Source organism: Mesoplodon mirus (assembly GCF_964341445.2).
Source record: "Mesoplodon mirus genome assembly, chromosome: 5".
NCBI lineage: Eukaryota > Metazoa > Chordata > Mammalia > Artiodactyla > Ziphiidae > Mesoplodon > Mesoplodon mirus.
Window position 1 is genome coordinate 79,214,287 of NC_138980.1, and position 16,047 is coordinate 79,230,333.

Consider the following 16,047-nt stretch of genomic DNA (forward strand, 5'->3'; position numbering starts at 1 on the left):
AGTCATCTTATCTTTGATAAAAGAGGCAAGAATATACAATGGAGAAAAGACAGCCTCTTCAATAAATGGTGCTGGGAAAACTGGACAGCTACATGTAAAAGAATGATATTAGAACACTCCTTAACACCATACACAAAAAATAAACTCAAAATGGATTAAAGACCTAAATGTAAGGCCAGACACTATAAAACTCTTAGAGGAAAACATAGGCAGAACACTCTATGACATAAATCACAGCAAGACCCTTTTTGACCCACCTCCTAGAGAAATGGAAATAAAAACAAAAATAAACAAATGGGACCTAATGAAATTTAAAAGCTTTTGCAAAGCAAAGGAAACCATAACCAAGACGAAAAGACAACCCTCAGAATGGGAGAACATATTTGCAAATGAAGAAACTGACAAAGGATTAATCTCCAAAATTTACAAGCAGCTCATGCAGCGCAATATCAAAAACAAACAACCCAATCCAAAAATGGGCAGAAAACCTAAATAGACATTTCTCCAAAGAAGATATACAGATTGCCAACAAACACATGAAAGGATGCTCAACATCACTAATCATTAGAGAAATGCAAATCAAAATTACAATGAGGTGTCACCTCACACCCGTCAGAATGGGCATCATCAAAAAATCTACAAACAATAAATGCTGGAGACAGTGTGGAGAAAAGGGAACCCTCTTGCACTGTTGGTGGGAACATAAATTGATACAGCCACTATGGCGAATAGTATGGAGGTTCCTTAAAAAACTAAAAATAGAACTACCATATGACCCAGCAATCCGACTACTGGGCATATACCCTGAGAAAACCATAATTCAAAAAGAGTCATGTACCACAATGTTCATTGCAGCACTATTTACAATAGCCAGGACATGGAAGCAACCTAAGTGTCCATCAACAGATGAATGGATAAAGAAGATGTGCATATATAGAATGGAATATTACTCAGCCATAAAAAGAAATGAAATTGAGTTATTTGCAGTGAGGTGGATGGACCTAGAGACTGTCATACAGAGTGAAGTAAGTCAGAAAGAGAAAAAGGAATGGTAACACATATATACGGAATCTAAAAAAAAAATGGTTCTGAAGAACGTAGGGGCAGGACAGGAATAAAGATGCAGACATAGAGAATGGACTTAAGGACACGGGGAGGGGGAAGTGTAAGCTGGGACGAAATGAGAGAGTAACATTGACATATGTACACTGCCAAATGTAAAATAAAGCTAGTGCTAAGCAGGTGCATAGCACAGGGAGATCAGCTCGGTGCTTTGTGTCCCCCTAGAGGGGTGGGATAGGGAGGGTGGGAGGGAGACACAAGTCGGAGGGGATATGGGGATATATGTATACATATAGCTTATTCACTTTGTTATAAAGCAGAAACTAACACACCATTGTAAAGCAATTATACTACAGTAAAGATGTTAAAAAAATTTTTTAATTAAAAAATAAAATTGTAACACTTTTTACTGGTGAGGCTAGTGATTTCTGGCTTCTATCCTATTCAAGTTGACTGCTGCCACTGAATACAATGGCACCTATTTTCCTCCCACTGTGCACATATTAGAACTTTACAGTAGGGATTATACTTGAATAGTCTCTAGGCTCCATGGCTCAGTACAGAATGGTAAGATTTTATGGTGAATTGTCATCATAAGCATGGCATTCTATTATAATCATTAATTGAATAAATTAAAGTTTTATTTGTTTGAAAAAAAGATGGCGTTATACGGGGCACGTGTGTGTGTGTGTGTGTGTGTGTGTGTGTGTGTGTGTGTGTGTGTAGGATATGCTTTTACTTGCATTAGCCAAGAAGTCAGAACCTGAACATATGACTGGAGATTCAAATATCTGAGTAACAATATTACTTTCTGACAGAGAACTATTTACTAGAAGATTCTCAGTAGGAATTGAATTGCTTTTATTAGTTTATTTAAAGTGTGCATTTCCCTTTTTACCTCTGTTTCAAAAGGGAGTATTTACGCTATTTCAGAATGTGTGAACATCCTCCATTTATAGAGCCATGGAAGATGTTTTCTGCCAGTTCCCTGGCTCAGCAGCTCTCAGTGAGTTCCAGTTAAGCCAGAAAAAAACTGCTGCCATCCTGCTCATCATCTCTGGCGAGCATTTCCTAACCCATCCCCCTCCTGCGCAGAGCAGCGGATCCCCACGCTGGTGTCTGCAGGGCCATTTAGGAATCTCCTCTGATCCCATCCCTCTGTTATTCCTCTTCTCACTGCTTTGCTATGCTTTACTCAGTTTCCAACTTAATAGAAATGCAGATGGGCACATGAGCGTCTAGGTTTACCAAAATACACATTTTTCATGAGTGCTTCCCTCTTGGAATGTGTGGACAAAGTCAGCATATTATCTTCCCATTATCACTCTGTTTTTTTTGTTTTTTTTTTTTTTTTTTGCGGTATGCGGGCCTCTCACTGTTGTGGCCTCTCCCGTTGCGGAGCACAGGCTCCGGATGCGCAGGCCCAGCGGCCATGGCTCACGGGCCCAGCCGCTCCGCGGCATATGGGATCCTCCCAGACCGGGGCACGAACCCGTATCCCCTGCATCGGCAGGCGGACTCTCAACCACTGCGCCACCAGGGAGGCCCTATCACTCTGTTTTAATGTCTAACTGACAGATGCCTGTCAGTAAAACAAGGCAATAATGGGCAGAAAATATCTCTGCTCTTAGAGAGCAAAAAAGAAAGACCCTGGATTCCTGTAGTCACAGAGACACTTGTCAGCCCTTGTTAAGGAAGACTTATAAATGCCTCTGTGGCGAATACCTCTGAATGGCCTGAATGTTTTCACCCTTATTAGTGAGAAGGTGAAAAGGGAGCTGTTTCTCATACATGTGCAGGTTTCACCCACATGCAGTTTCTTTCTTCCCCTAGTGGAAGCTTGCCCATCGTGTTAATGTGCCACCATTGCAGCCTGGAGCTGGGTGTGGCCATGCCAGATGGCACCTGCAGGCTTCATTGGACAGGAGTGGTTTCCTGACGGGTCACAGACGAAGCCCAAAAATCTAATACAGACTTGATGACCTTAGCTAGTCAGTCTGAAGTGGTGTAGTTCTGCTGACTGGCTTCTACACTGGCAGCACCTTCAGATATATTCAGTGAATGATAAGACAGTGGAAATCCACAGGAGCAAGTGACACCAAGTCAGCTGTGCCGCAGTAAGCCGAAGAGGGTAGATTTTCAGATTGTTCTTGTTTTCCTAAGGGATCAGTAAATGCAGAAGACCTCTGTCTTCAGGGAGTGTTCAGCCTAGGGAAAGACTCTATCAACCCTAAAGACAAGAGTCATATACCAAAGTAGGCAAGGGAAACAGTGCCTGGCCTTCCAGTGAGAAGAGAGATACACAATGGCAGGGACTTGGGCTCAGACATATTTTGTGTCCTTTTTCACTACAAATCCAATTCTCTATACTCAAGCAGAAGGGTTAGTTATTGGGTGGTGATCTGATTTTTTTTTTAATTTCAATAAGGACAGATGGACCTTTAAGAATAACATAGAAAGCAACAAAAACAACTCAGTTACTGTAGGATGTACCTAAAGCATCAATTCCTTACTCTGAAAATTGGCAGTCAAAGGAAAGAATGAAGCAGTTATTATGCCTTCTCTGTGCAAATTGTATTTCAGAATGACCAGATTGCAAGTGTTGATGAAGGAAAATTCTTTTTCACATGAGAACTCTAGCCACTAAACATGGAAGGGAAGTTAGAATTGGAAAAGCATAATTCTGTAGCCCCCAAATGAAATCATTGATTCAAGCACCTGTCATAAATGGGATGCAATCATTAGACCATTAGGTATGTTATGGGGAACTCCACAATGGGGGAATCAGGCTGCCCTCACTTGAACCCACTAAAAGTGGTTCATTGTTATCTTAGGAGCCTCCCTGCTATGATGCAATAAGTAAGCACACAACATGAGCTATTGTTGCAGAAGAGTTGAACTTGAACTTAAACCAATTGGTAAGGTTCCAGAAAATACAGGGGATAGAAGAACAAGTTAAATGATGCTACAAGACAAATTAAGAACGTAGCTATTGGGATGGGGCTTAAGAGGAGCCCTGTGAGAGTTTCTTTAGCAAGACATTGGCAAGGGGGGAAAAGGGAGGTGGCTGTGTGCAAGTGAGAGGGACTTAGATGTATCCAAATGTTACACCTCGTCTGGATCACTTAAACAAAGCAACCATAAACGATTTTTCAAGACAGTTGGAGAAATTTGAATACAGTTTGGGTAACAGATGATACCAAGGAATTATTAAGTTTGTTAGGTATGATAATGGTTTTGTGGTTCTATAAGAAATGTTCATATTTTTAGAAATTCATACTTAAGTATGTAGGGGTAAAATGACAATTTCTGAGACTTGCATAAAAATCTTAATAGGGTGGAAGGAAGGAAGCAAGGGTGAAACAAGTGTAGCAAAATCTTAATTGCTAGATTGGGATGATGAAGAATATGTGGGGTTACTGTAGTTTTCTCCCTATTTGTTTGAAATTTTTCTTGATAAAAATATTTTTTTAAAAAGAGTAACAGCTCTCTCAGAAGGTGGTGGGGAATCCACTGGAGATGTGATTAGAAAAAGGTCATTATCTGATGATCAAAAATTTTGTTTTTTTCTTTTTTTTGAAGATACCCTTTATTTAAAAAAAAGAAAACTAGTTTTCTAAGATTTTGGGGGTAGGCACTGGAAACCAATTTCATTGCTTCATGTCAAGCAATTGGAGGAGAATTTGGGAGACAAATAGTCTCCAATGTGAAAGTGAATGCTGATCTTAGCTGGAATAACTTGCTTTCTTCAGCATCTGCAGTGGCTGGTCTTCAGGGACTTATCTGGCTACATGTGTTTTTCACATTTATTAGTGAAATTGGAGACTCAAGAGTAAAACACAGTCCTCGGGAACACTGTGTTAATTTGTGACACACTAGAGATTTTTTAGCCCATAAAGTAAATGAACGAGCTCCGTAGGGGTATAACTGTTATTTTCACCCTCGAAGGCAGTAAAGACCCACTGTATTTATTAAGTAATTAGAGAATAGAAAATGGATAGTGCTATGAAAATAGAAAAATAGACTCTCACTATTGCTATTAATAGTGTAATTTTTTTGTCTGTCCTGAAGGAAAACTACCATCAGATGAAAATTTTAAAGTAAAGGTAGACCTCTGGTTTAATATTTGGTTGTTTGGTCTTGGATAATAAGTTAATTCAGTGTCCATGTAGGTTGTTTTTGTTTCTGTCAAACAAGAGGGGTCACTTTAAGGAACCTCACTCATTATTTTTGCAAGGACGAATATACAAAGAAATGAACAGACCAGATATTTGATTTAGGACCTTCCTCCTGAGTGGTTGAGTGGCCTAAGGGAAGACAGCCCTCCACATAAGCTGACGCCCTGGAGCATTTCTAGCAGACTTTAAACACTCGGCTCCCGTGGAGGCTTGGGAAGAGAGTGGGCTGGTTCTCACACTAAAAAATGCCAGATGAAGCTGACACTCCAATGGGTGTGGGCTGTGTAAGATGCAGGGCCAATGCAACCACCAATGTCAAGATGCAGGTCAAGATGGGACAGATGGACAGAGGAGCAACTGCGGGAGGAGGCATGTGCTCTGCTTAGAAAACAGAAGGCCTAAGAGGCCCCTTTGAAGGGGTTTGGAAGTGCGTTGCATTGAGGTAAATAGGAAGTATCAATACGAATGAGGCCCTATTTGCCACCAATTTCACGGTCCACAAGAATCCAGAGGATACAACTGTCAAGAAATTAAGTGATAAAGTGATCTCAGATAACTTGGTCCTTGGCTAAGTATTAGCTTTTTCTTGTGCTTGTTTATATCTTGATGGTTTAAAAGACTGGACACATTCTAGGGAACCAATAAAAAGAAACTGTGGTTTTTGTGTGCATGTGTGAGTGTGTGGGTAGTGGAGGGAAAGGGGAGCAGTGTCCAAGAGCTGAGAAGAGTAATTCCAGGGAGCATTTCTGTGTTTGTTACCTATGTTATACAAGACTGTCAAAACAGAACTGTCAGCAGTTCTGCCCCCATAAGACGTTCGCTTGGGAAGATGGTAGGGTAGTAAGAATGACTACAGAGAGGTGGGCTAGGCAAGGGGATTAGAGGTAGGGTCTGGAAGGGACCTCTCTTCCCCACCCTGGTCCTCGGCTGATACGAGCTGACCCTGCTGCACTGCAATCTTAAGCACTGCCGGTTACCAAGTGACCACCACAGGCCAGGCACATACCTACCCCAGGTCCAGTGTGTCAGGGAGGAAACTGAGGCTTAGTGCCAAGTAAATTCTGAGTAGCAGTTCAAAGCCAGGCCTCCTTGATCCAAAACTAGGGCCCTGTCCCCTCCCCCACAAAGGCTCCCAGAGGTTCCCCTGAATCCAAAGCCAAGTACGTACAAAGGCAACACAGAAACACCCGGAGACTCTGACCACATAGGAAAGAACAAGTGGCGTTTGGGGGACTTTCAGTAATATGAAGCATATGATAGGGACCTCACCCATAATGCCAAAGACAGCTAAAGAGCAAAATCCAGAGTTTTGGTCTTTGCTCTGCACTTGCCTTACTATTTCTTGGCGAGCTGAGTAACTTCGGATATCCTCATGTGTAAATGGAGGTCCACCAGCCAAACGTCTCCTGGGGCTCCAGCAAACACTGCAGGGAGACCTGGGCCCCCGAGCCTGGCAGAATGCAGAGCTTGCACCCTACCCCGTGAGAGAGCAAGACTGCAACCTCCCCATGGTCTTGGTGAAATGCAGCTAGGGAAAGCCCCATGGAACCCTGGGGCTTAAAATAAGCCACAGCTGGCTTTATTCCAGGCTCTGGGAGGCTGGGGTCAAGATGGAGCACATCTTTGTAGCTAGTACGGAGTTGTTTGTATGGAGGAGGGTGAGATACGACTTGGAATGAACCCCAAATCAACTTCCTTTAATGGCGGGCATTCACTTGGAGGCTGGTGGAAGATGTGTATGAAGCTATCCACAAATCCAGAACTTGTAGTCCTTAGAGCGTGTTCAGCCCTCATTTGTAGCCAAAATATTTTCCTTCCATATCATCAGATATCCTGGTCAGTGTGCCGTACCCTCCATACCTTCCTTATGCTGAACAGGTAGCCATTTGGCACTGGGCACCCTGAATATCATTTGAAGCATACACTTTTCTCATCTTTGAGTAATGTCCCGTGAACATCTCATTCTGCTTTGCCTGCTCCCCTCTATTTTTTAAACTTGACGTTTAAACTTTTCTGATGTGCCCTGATTGTTCCCGAGCCCCTGGAACTCAACCGGGCAGCTCTGTTTCCCCGTGGCTCCCCTAGCTCAGCAGGGCTCCTTGTGCAGGACCAGTTGTTATTTACAAGTGTGATTCAGCTGTCGCTGTGTCTCTGAACACACAGGGTTGTTGTGGGATTTTAATTGCCATTTTCCTTTATATAATTAAAATGAAGTGAAAAAAATGGGATAGCCTCCAAAATCTGAATTAATTTCATGAGTACTTCTTGAGGGGAAAAAATATGTATAAATATTATAATCATTACTTGATTTGCCTTCAGCAGAACTAGAGGATTTTACCTGGCTGAAAAAAAAATTTAGTAATTTTAAATGGAAGTAAAATTAGCCTGATACTTCTTGTGGCTGAGAATCAGAATTAATAACGTGGATGGGAAATGATAAATAACTCTGGATATAAGTTTCAAAAAGAACATTGGGAACAAGCTGTAACTCTCTCTGGATCCAACTTGCCTTATGCTGGTCTGGGTTTTTTTCTTCCCATGGTTCATCGTTGGTGTTTACACGTTTCTCAATAAAATGCCATAACCCCCAAATCAAAAATTCCTTCATGCTCGGAAACAGGCGTTTCACCTGCTTACTCTGCTCTGTAAGCGTGACAATGAGCACGTAGCAGGGAAGAATGAAACGACAAAAAGAGAAGTCGGTTTTTTGTTTGTTTGTTTTTTTAATTCACTGGGCTCCCAGTGTTTCACTCTGCAGACTCATCAAGCACCTGATGGACATGTTTATAAAGACTTGGATGGTCACTTTATTTGGAATGACAAACTCTCTGCTCTACATAATGAGGTCAGTGAAGCATCCAGAAAAGAAATGTATAATTTGGTAGCTTGGGTCTGTAGGCACAGCCCTGCTGCGGCTATTTAAGTTTAATGAAGCAGCTATTTTGCCGCTAACACACTCTTAGTGAATAGCCTCCTTGGTGCGTTTTCGAAAACTTAAGTGTTGCTGGTAATCATGTCCCAGCAATCTCCTTGGAGAGCCTTTGTGCCATGTTCTCAGAAGAAATATGCTGCTTTTACATGTTAATGGTTTTGAAATTAGTCATGTGCTCCATTTCCATTGGAAAGGAAGGTCAGTGTGTGATTTCCTGCCTGTCTTCATTTTTTCTGAACATTCAGGATACTCTTAACTCAGTTCATCAGCCATGCAGTGCACTGTCTGTTTATACCATGCCTGAAAAGCCAGGGAAATGTTCTATCAAAGAGCGATCCTATTCTCAGAGACTGTTCTTAGAATTCAAAGTCTAAAAATCCAACTCATAGGGGAAAGTTCCTGGACAGGCCATTATTGCTATTTTTTCCCCTTTCAATCACTGACCGACTTGTAGCATACATTCCTTGGCCTCATTAGAGGAGGCCTTGCTCCCTGAGTATGCAGCTCCTCGAAGGAGACTAAAGGACATTTTTGAGATCCTTTTTGAGGCAGATTTGCTCGTGTAAAACTAAGGGTCAGTTTTCTGAATCCTGGAACAGCATTAATGATGCACAGCTCTGTGGGAGCAGAAAGCCATCTAGCCATTCCATAGTTCTGCACTTTCATTCCCTCAAATTTAGGGCATTGGGTGGTATCCCCTGAATTGGCAAGGGCATGATTGCTAGGGGGAAGGTGCCATGTCCTCATGGCTCTGCAGCCCTGGAGAGGGTCTGGGGAACACTCCATACTGTTTGGTGGCCTGTGCTTTCCCTTGGGAAATGCAAAGCAGGACTTGAAATGGTTAGACCCTGCACCACCAGAAACTTCCTAGGAATACCTAGTAAGTTCTCAAAAAATGCTTGTTTGAATGGATAAGATAATGAACGAATCCTTTGATTTGCTTTGTTGGCCAACTCTGGCTTTGGAGGTCATACAGGGCCCTTCCAGGACATACTGAGCACCTGAGGAGCCTACTTTTTAAAATCTCTGGAATTAGGGCTTCCTTGGTGGCGCAGTGGTTGAGAGTCCGCCTGCCGATGCAGGGGACATGGGTTCGTGCCCCAGTCCATGAAAATCCCACATGCCGCGGAGTAGCTGGGCCCGTGAGCCATGACCACTGAGCCTGCGCGTCCGGAGCCTGTGCTCCTCAATGGGAGAGGCCACAACGGTGAGAGGCCCGCATACCGCAAAATAAAAAAATAAATAAATAAAATAAAATAAAATAAAATCTCTGGAATTAGCATTACGGTTGAATTTAGAGGTCCAGTCTGGCTCTAGACTGCCCCGCGGAGCTTGGGCCTGCCCAGGCAGCCCACACGACCAAATTAGCGCCAGGGCGCACACACCCTTATGCTCTTGTTTTCACCTTTAAATCCTGTGGGTAATTTTTATACCCAAATAGAGATGCCAATGCATCAGGCACCTCCCCAAAATAGCCTTCTTATCCTACATCTGAGAGATTAAAGTTGACTTGGCACTGAAAATACAGTTCTGATAGAAGCAGACTTAAAAAGGCAGCTGGGTGCGGCTTGTGTTTTCTTTTCCAGTGTATTTAGATTAGCTAAGATAATGGTAGCTGCTGGAACAAATAGACACGAATATCAAACATAATAGCAGTTTTTCATCAGGTATCTGTACTAAACATTTTCATGGAAAAGTGCAACCTGTGTTGGGGGACGTGAAGGTGACAGGTCTTGGGAGGGTGAGGAGACACAGGGTGTGAGCAAGACTCCCTTTGTGCTCCCTGTGGGGAGGGATGGAGTGGCACAAGGTCAGGGCTCAAGTGTGATCCAGAGGGAGCAGTGGGTACAAACTGACCAGCCATGGAGGAGAGCAGTTATACAAGACGGAAACGAGATGCAACCCAGGCCAGAAAAAGAGCAGGAAAGGTTAATATAGTAATAAAATACACATGTGCATGGCTCCCTGTGCACGGCTCATTCCAGCTCCCAGAGCACGTTCACATGTCTCATCTTATTTGAGGCCTCACAAACAACCAGATGAGGTGGCTCAGGAAGTATCAATACCCTAATTTCAAATGCAAGTAATCTCAGCAAAGTCGGAGAGACTGAATGGTGTGTGGTGAGCCAGGGTGCAAGCTTGGGTGTCCTGCCTCTAAGAACAGAGCCTTGCCCATAACTCTGTGGTCCTTATGGAGGTTCGGGGGCTGTGAGGCAAGAGGGCTGCACAGGTGAGCAGGGCTCTCTTCCCTGCCGTTCCCGCTCGTCCTCTGGACGCATCCTCGTGATGCCAGCCATGTTCCCATGGAAATCACTTACTGACAGCAGAAACGCAGCCACAATTAGCTGCAGCCTGGTTGGGTCCTTGCTTTTATGAAACTGTACTCTGTTCCTTAAAGGGGTCACAGTTTCACAGACAGGCCTTTTTATCTTCACAATTGTCTAATCAGGCTTTCATTTCTGTAGCCACTCCTTCCTTTTCTATTTGTTTCCCTCTCGTCCACCTATTCCCAGCCCTCCCACTGAGTGCAGCTGAATTTGGCCAATGCCAAATCATGCTTTATTCTCAGCCTGAGGAATTATATAAGGTGTGAAGCCTGGCCAACAAAGAACTCCTCCCATCAGTGTAATTTGAGGTTTCAAGTGTATATGGACACCGCTCCCAGAGAAATCCCAGAGAGCAGCACTCTTGGGTGGACTTCCTAGGAGCGGTATTGATAAGAAAGCGGTCAAATGGCACTTGAAATTTTGCGGAAAGATCAGTGGAAGACAATGCTAGGCTACAAACCCACAGCTCAGCTCTTTCTAGCATCCCCGGCAACAGCCTGCCTGCTGTTTTCCCAGGTGGCTCTGAAAGAGACAGGGAAATGCAGTGGGCCATTTGTCACTGCCTGAGGTGCAACATATGCATGCCAATTGGTGCCCGCAGCCTGCAAGGCCCACTCCTGCCCCACACCTTGATCTCAGCCCGTGGGCTTCTTCTTTTTTTTTTTTTTCCAGTCGCACCACGCAACATGTGGGGATCTTAGTTCCCTGACCAGGGATCAAACCTGTGCCCCCTGCATTGGAAGCACGGAGTCTTAACCACTGGATTGCCAGGGAAGTCCCCCTGGGCTTCTTTTTTTTTTTTTTTTTTTTTTTTTTTGAGGTACGCGGGCCTCTCACTGTTGTGGCCTCTCCCATTGCGGAGCACAGCCTCCGGACGCGCAGGCTCAGCAGCCATGGCTCACGGGCCCAGCCGCTCCGCGGCATGTGGGATCTTCCCGGACCGGGGCACGAACCTGTGTCCCCTGCATTGGCAGGCGGACTCTCAACCACTGCGCCACCAGGGAAGCCCACCCTGGGCTTCTTTTGACTGAGGTTGGGGAGGTGTGCTTCCTTGTCTCCTCCTCCACCTGATTTGATTCCCTCTCTGGGGCTGGAACCAACTCAGTGCTTCCCACCAGGATCGAGGTGCCCATCCCCTGTGTAGTCCCTCCCACCCCACTTTCAATTCAAGACATGGTCTTTGAGGAGTGTGCGGACTCACCCTGGCGTGCAGGACTTTAGTATCTCAGGGTTATTCTGATGTGTGCTGGTCAGTGGATGTGCTGGCGTGTTCTTCAGTGAGTGCTGGACTCGAGTATCATTTCAATCCTAAGTTGGGTTCAGGGTTCTGCAGAGATGGCACGAGGGAAACAGCCAGGGCTTGCTTGCAGAAGAAGGCAAGGTAGAGGAGCCTTTTATTTCTTTATGCCCAACGCACTCTCTGTGAATGGAATAAACTGATCAGATGGTGGGTAATATCCCTTTCACCCTTGAGAAGACAAGTGAAATGAAGAATATCATCCAGAAGTGAAACTACAGTTTTAAGGAAACTCTACTTCCAGAACTGTTTGAAGGGCATTTTATTGCAGATTTAGGTCAGACATTTAGAACTACTTCCTTTGGTGAGGACTTAATCTAGTCTAGTTATAAGTGAATGAACTTGGGAACCTTGTGTGTCTGAGTGGCATTCCCCTCACTAAGGGCAGCCTCACCGTTGACCAGCCTGGCCTCCTTTTCTCACTCTGCATCCCTTCTTTGCCTCCTTCCAGCTCCGTGGAGTGGAGGGAGAGAATGCTTGGCCCTCTGAGCTGGAGTTAATGCAAAACCCGAAAATAGACTCTCAGACTGCACCCGGACATAATGATTCCGTGTGGCAAGAAGGTCACTGTGTCTGCTTTTCCTGCCAACACACCCCTGGCTCTTAATCTGTGGCTGCCTTGTGAAGCAAGAGAGCTGTGCCAGGAAGTTACACTTTGTGACCGTGAGGCATTATGAGAATTTAAAATCATGTCAATGGGGATTTATAAGGGCAGGCCAGGGGACAGGGGTTAGACATAGATTTCGAAGCCGACCTTTGAACATCCTTTTTGTTCTGTGGCCCCAGCTACAAATCGACTCCACCCTGCCAACCCTGCCAAAAATTAAAAAGTTTACTGTGGTTATTCAAGTGGTGGGGTTTTGAGTGATTTTTATTTTCTTTGTGCTGTTCTGTACTTTCTGTAACGTATATTCTTGTTTTTGCAATGCGGAGAAAAAAAAAAGCAACAAATCCTAGTTAACAAGGAAAAGTATACTAGCTAATCGTCTCATTGTGTTTCTTGAATGCTTGGTACCTGGGGGTTGAGAAGCCCACCGGAGTCGTGACAGTGACATGGAAGGGGCAGCCCTGCCTCTGCCCCACATCAGGCCTAAGACCAGGGCTGGTGTCCACAGCCCTCGCCCCATTGCCAGGTTCCAAAGGGCTCCTGGAAGAGGCCAGACCGAAGACCCTGAGAGGACTAGAGGCAGCCTAGGAGAACAGGAAAGGGAGCCAGCCAGACACCTCGGCAGGAAGAAGGGGATTCCGTTCCCATCCAATGGTCAGGCCTGTGGGATATGTGCTTGTCAGCAGGGACAGTGTCAGCTCAAGTTCATCTGGAAACACTGCGTTCTCCTCCTGAGAACATCCAGTTGATGCACATTGTTCTGGAAGTTGGGCAGATCCTATTTTCCAAACCTGTAAGAGTCGAGTAAAATGTAACAAATATCTGGGAGAAAATAACCCTTTGAGGAATTCCAAACATGCTCTTAGGGTTGGGAAGCAAACTTATTTAGACTTGGGGCCTTGACCACTCAGACTGGTTATTGACAGGAACTCAGTCTATCCATCAAGCCTACCACTGTCCACTGAGTCCAGGCTGTCCCAGGCTCAGGAGCTCGAGGTGAGCAGACTGGGCAGAGATGGTCCGTACAGACCATGAAACTGTGTCCTCTCACCTTTAGACGTAAAGAATTCCTCCTGGGCTTCCCTGGTGGCGCAGTGATTGAGAGTCCGCCTGCCGATGCAGGGGACACGGGTTCGTGCCCCGGTCCGGGAGGATCCCACATGCCACGGAGCGGCTGGGCCCGTGAGCCATGGCCGCTGAGCCTGTGCGTCTGGAGCCTTGCTCTGCAACGGGAGAGGCCACAACAGTGAGAGGCCCGCGTACCGCAAAAAAAAAAAAAAGAATTCCTCCTGCAAGTTTCTCTTAAGTCCTCTATTTCTTATACATCACATGCAGCTCTATTATTGGATGCAGCGGTGTTCCTTACTCCACTGGATCTGAATGCTTTGAACTTGAGGTCAAGTTCAAGCCCACAGCACACAGATTGGGAACAGAATTTCTTGCACTCTATGTGGTAGACTATGTGTCAGTGAGGTAAGGCCCTATTAAGAATGGATTATTCTTAATAAGTGGTAGAGATCTCATTCATCAGTTTCTTGCATTTGCCTATGTGTTCCCCTATGATAAGGCAGTGTCCCTGGATTTTAAGTGGTACACAAATAACCAAAAACTTAGTACTAATGTATTTATTGTAATATCCTTTACAAATATATATAACAAGCTCATCAAACTTATCATTTCATGAATAACTTTAAGACAAGGCTAAAATAGGTTAACTTTTTAAAGGAAAGTAATTTTCAAGACACATTGAGCAGATAATTGTGTTATGGAACACAGATATGGGAAAAGTCAGAAAGGTGGTGCTTTTTTTTTTTTTTTTAATTTTGGCTGCGCCGGGTCTTAGTTGCAGCATGTGGGATCTAGTTCCCCGACCAGGTATCAAACCCAGGCCCTCTGCGTTGGAAGCGTGGAGTCTTAACCACTGGACCACCAGGGAAGTCCCCGCAAGCGGTTTTAATAATGGTTCTAGTAACTTTGAGAGAGTGTTAACAAAGACTTACTGCTTCTCTGGCCCAGAGTGGGAGAAGTGCTTATCTTCGCTTCAGATCTGGCTGCAGGGCCATCGTGCCCTCCCCTCTCTGATCCTCGATGTTTACGGACACCGACACGCTCGTGGTCCTGTTCATAACCACGTCCACTGTTTCTTGTGGGCTGAGTGTGCGCATGCGTTTTAAATGGTAGCAAGATAATGTACCGCGTCTAGGCCACCCCTGTTATTTCTATTAAATAATGACATGATGATGGTGGCCTGAAATTGTCCATTTTCTATTAACCACCCTGACCAAGTAAACTGTTTTCTGATCTCTCTTAGATGGAAATCCTGTATGAATGTGGAAGCCATTAGCAGAGTAATTGCTGTCCGTTACCATGACAACCAGCCGCTGCAGTCACCTGCCCGAAGTGCTGCCAGATTGCACCAGTTCAGCTGCACCCGTGGTGAAGACCGTGGAGGACTGTGGCAGCCTAGTGAATGGGCAGCCGCAGTATGTCATGCAAGTTTCAGCCAAGGACGGGCAGCTGCTGTCAACAGTAGTGCGGACCCTTGCCACCCAGAGGTAGTACCACAGTTAAAATCAATGAATCGGTAATCGATCCGGAGGGCTGTCAGATGGGAAATGCTAAAGGGAATGTAATTAGTGCTCAGGTCTTTGTGTCAGGTGAGAGGAGGTACTTAGAGAAAAAAAAAAAAAAAACTACACATGTTCTGTCATTGCCATTTCTATAGCAATGGGGTGAAAAGATAAAACTCACGTTGTGGACTTTTCCGCTTAAAGTCACACTTGCAGAGAGCCAGGCAGGGGAGGATCCCACAAGGCACAAGGTTGCTTGCTTAACATTTGTTATGTTGACCTTACTACAGTAATTACATTCTCATTGTCTCCAGGTGCTAACAAAGGTAGCCCTTTGTTAGAATAGAATGAAGGAGGCACCTGGTTTCAGATGACTGAGCCAAAGTGATTGGATATGTGGGCAAAACTTTTGAAGTGACATTCTGATGTGCACTCTAATCAGCATGCCGTGATGGGGGCTGTCCACAGCTACTTCCTGGGGCAGTCTCCTCTGGCACATCCCCACATGGGGGCCTCTTCTGCTGCTTCCTCCTTCACTCTCCCTGCATCCCAGCCACAATCCTTCATACTGCCCCGTGGAGTATTATTGTCTCCCCCAAGTGATAAACCAGAGCCAGAATGAAGGCTCTGAGCAGCCCAGAGACGGCTTATCCAGGCCCAGCACTTTGTCCCTGGAGGTCTCCTCTGGTGCTCTTGCTGCCCACTGGCAGGTTGAGAGCCACAGGCTGCCTGGCCACTAGGTACTCCTTGGCTTCTCCAGTAGTTTCAGAATGGGTAAGTGAGATTGTGACTTACGACTGTAAAATACTGGACTTGCCCATTGATTTCAGTGCTGACACTTCTGGCCCTGAAACTTTGGGTCAGTCACTCAGACCTCAACTGCTTACCTTGGTCTGAGCGATTCAGCCAACCCCTCCGGTGCAGATACAGGCCCACCTACGTGCCCCTGCAGCAGGACTCCTAGTGACACCACAACATTCTCTGTCCCCCCCTCCTAGCCCCGGACGTGGTGGCCACCAGACATGGACTCACACACTGCCACGTGTTGTAAACATTATCCATGTGCCATCTACT

General features: G+C 45.2%; 1 protein-coding gene across 3 annotated transcripts in view; it reads left to right on the plus strand.

Annotated features, from left to right (window-relative positions):
• The window catches only part of MARCHF3 (membrane associated ring-CH-type finger 3), a gene marked incomplete at its 3' end in the record, with an annotated part of 167,167 nt that overhangs the window by 110,920 nt on the left and 40,200 nt on the right, over positions 1–16,047 (plus strand). For all 3 annotated transcript variants that reach the window (XM_082623118.1, XM_082623119.1, XM_082623120.1), the window contains exon 2: positions 14,715–14,958. In XM_082623118.1, coding sequence (XP_082479244.1) covers positions 14,771–14,958 — 188 coding nt within the window. In that variant the 5' untranslated portion in view covers positions 14,715–14,770. The remainder of the gene's footprint in view (positions 1–14,714; positions 14,959–16,047) is intronic.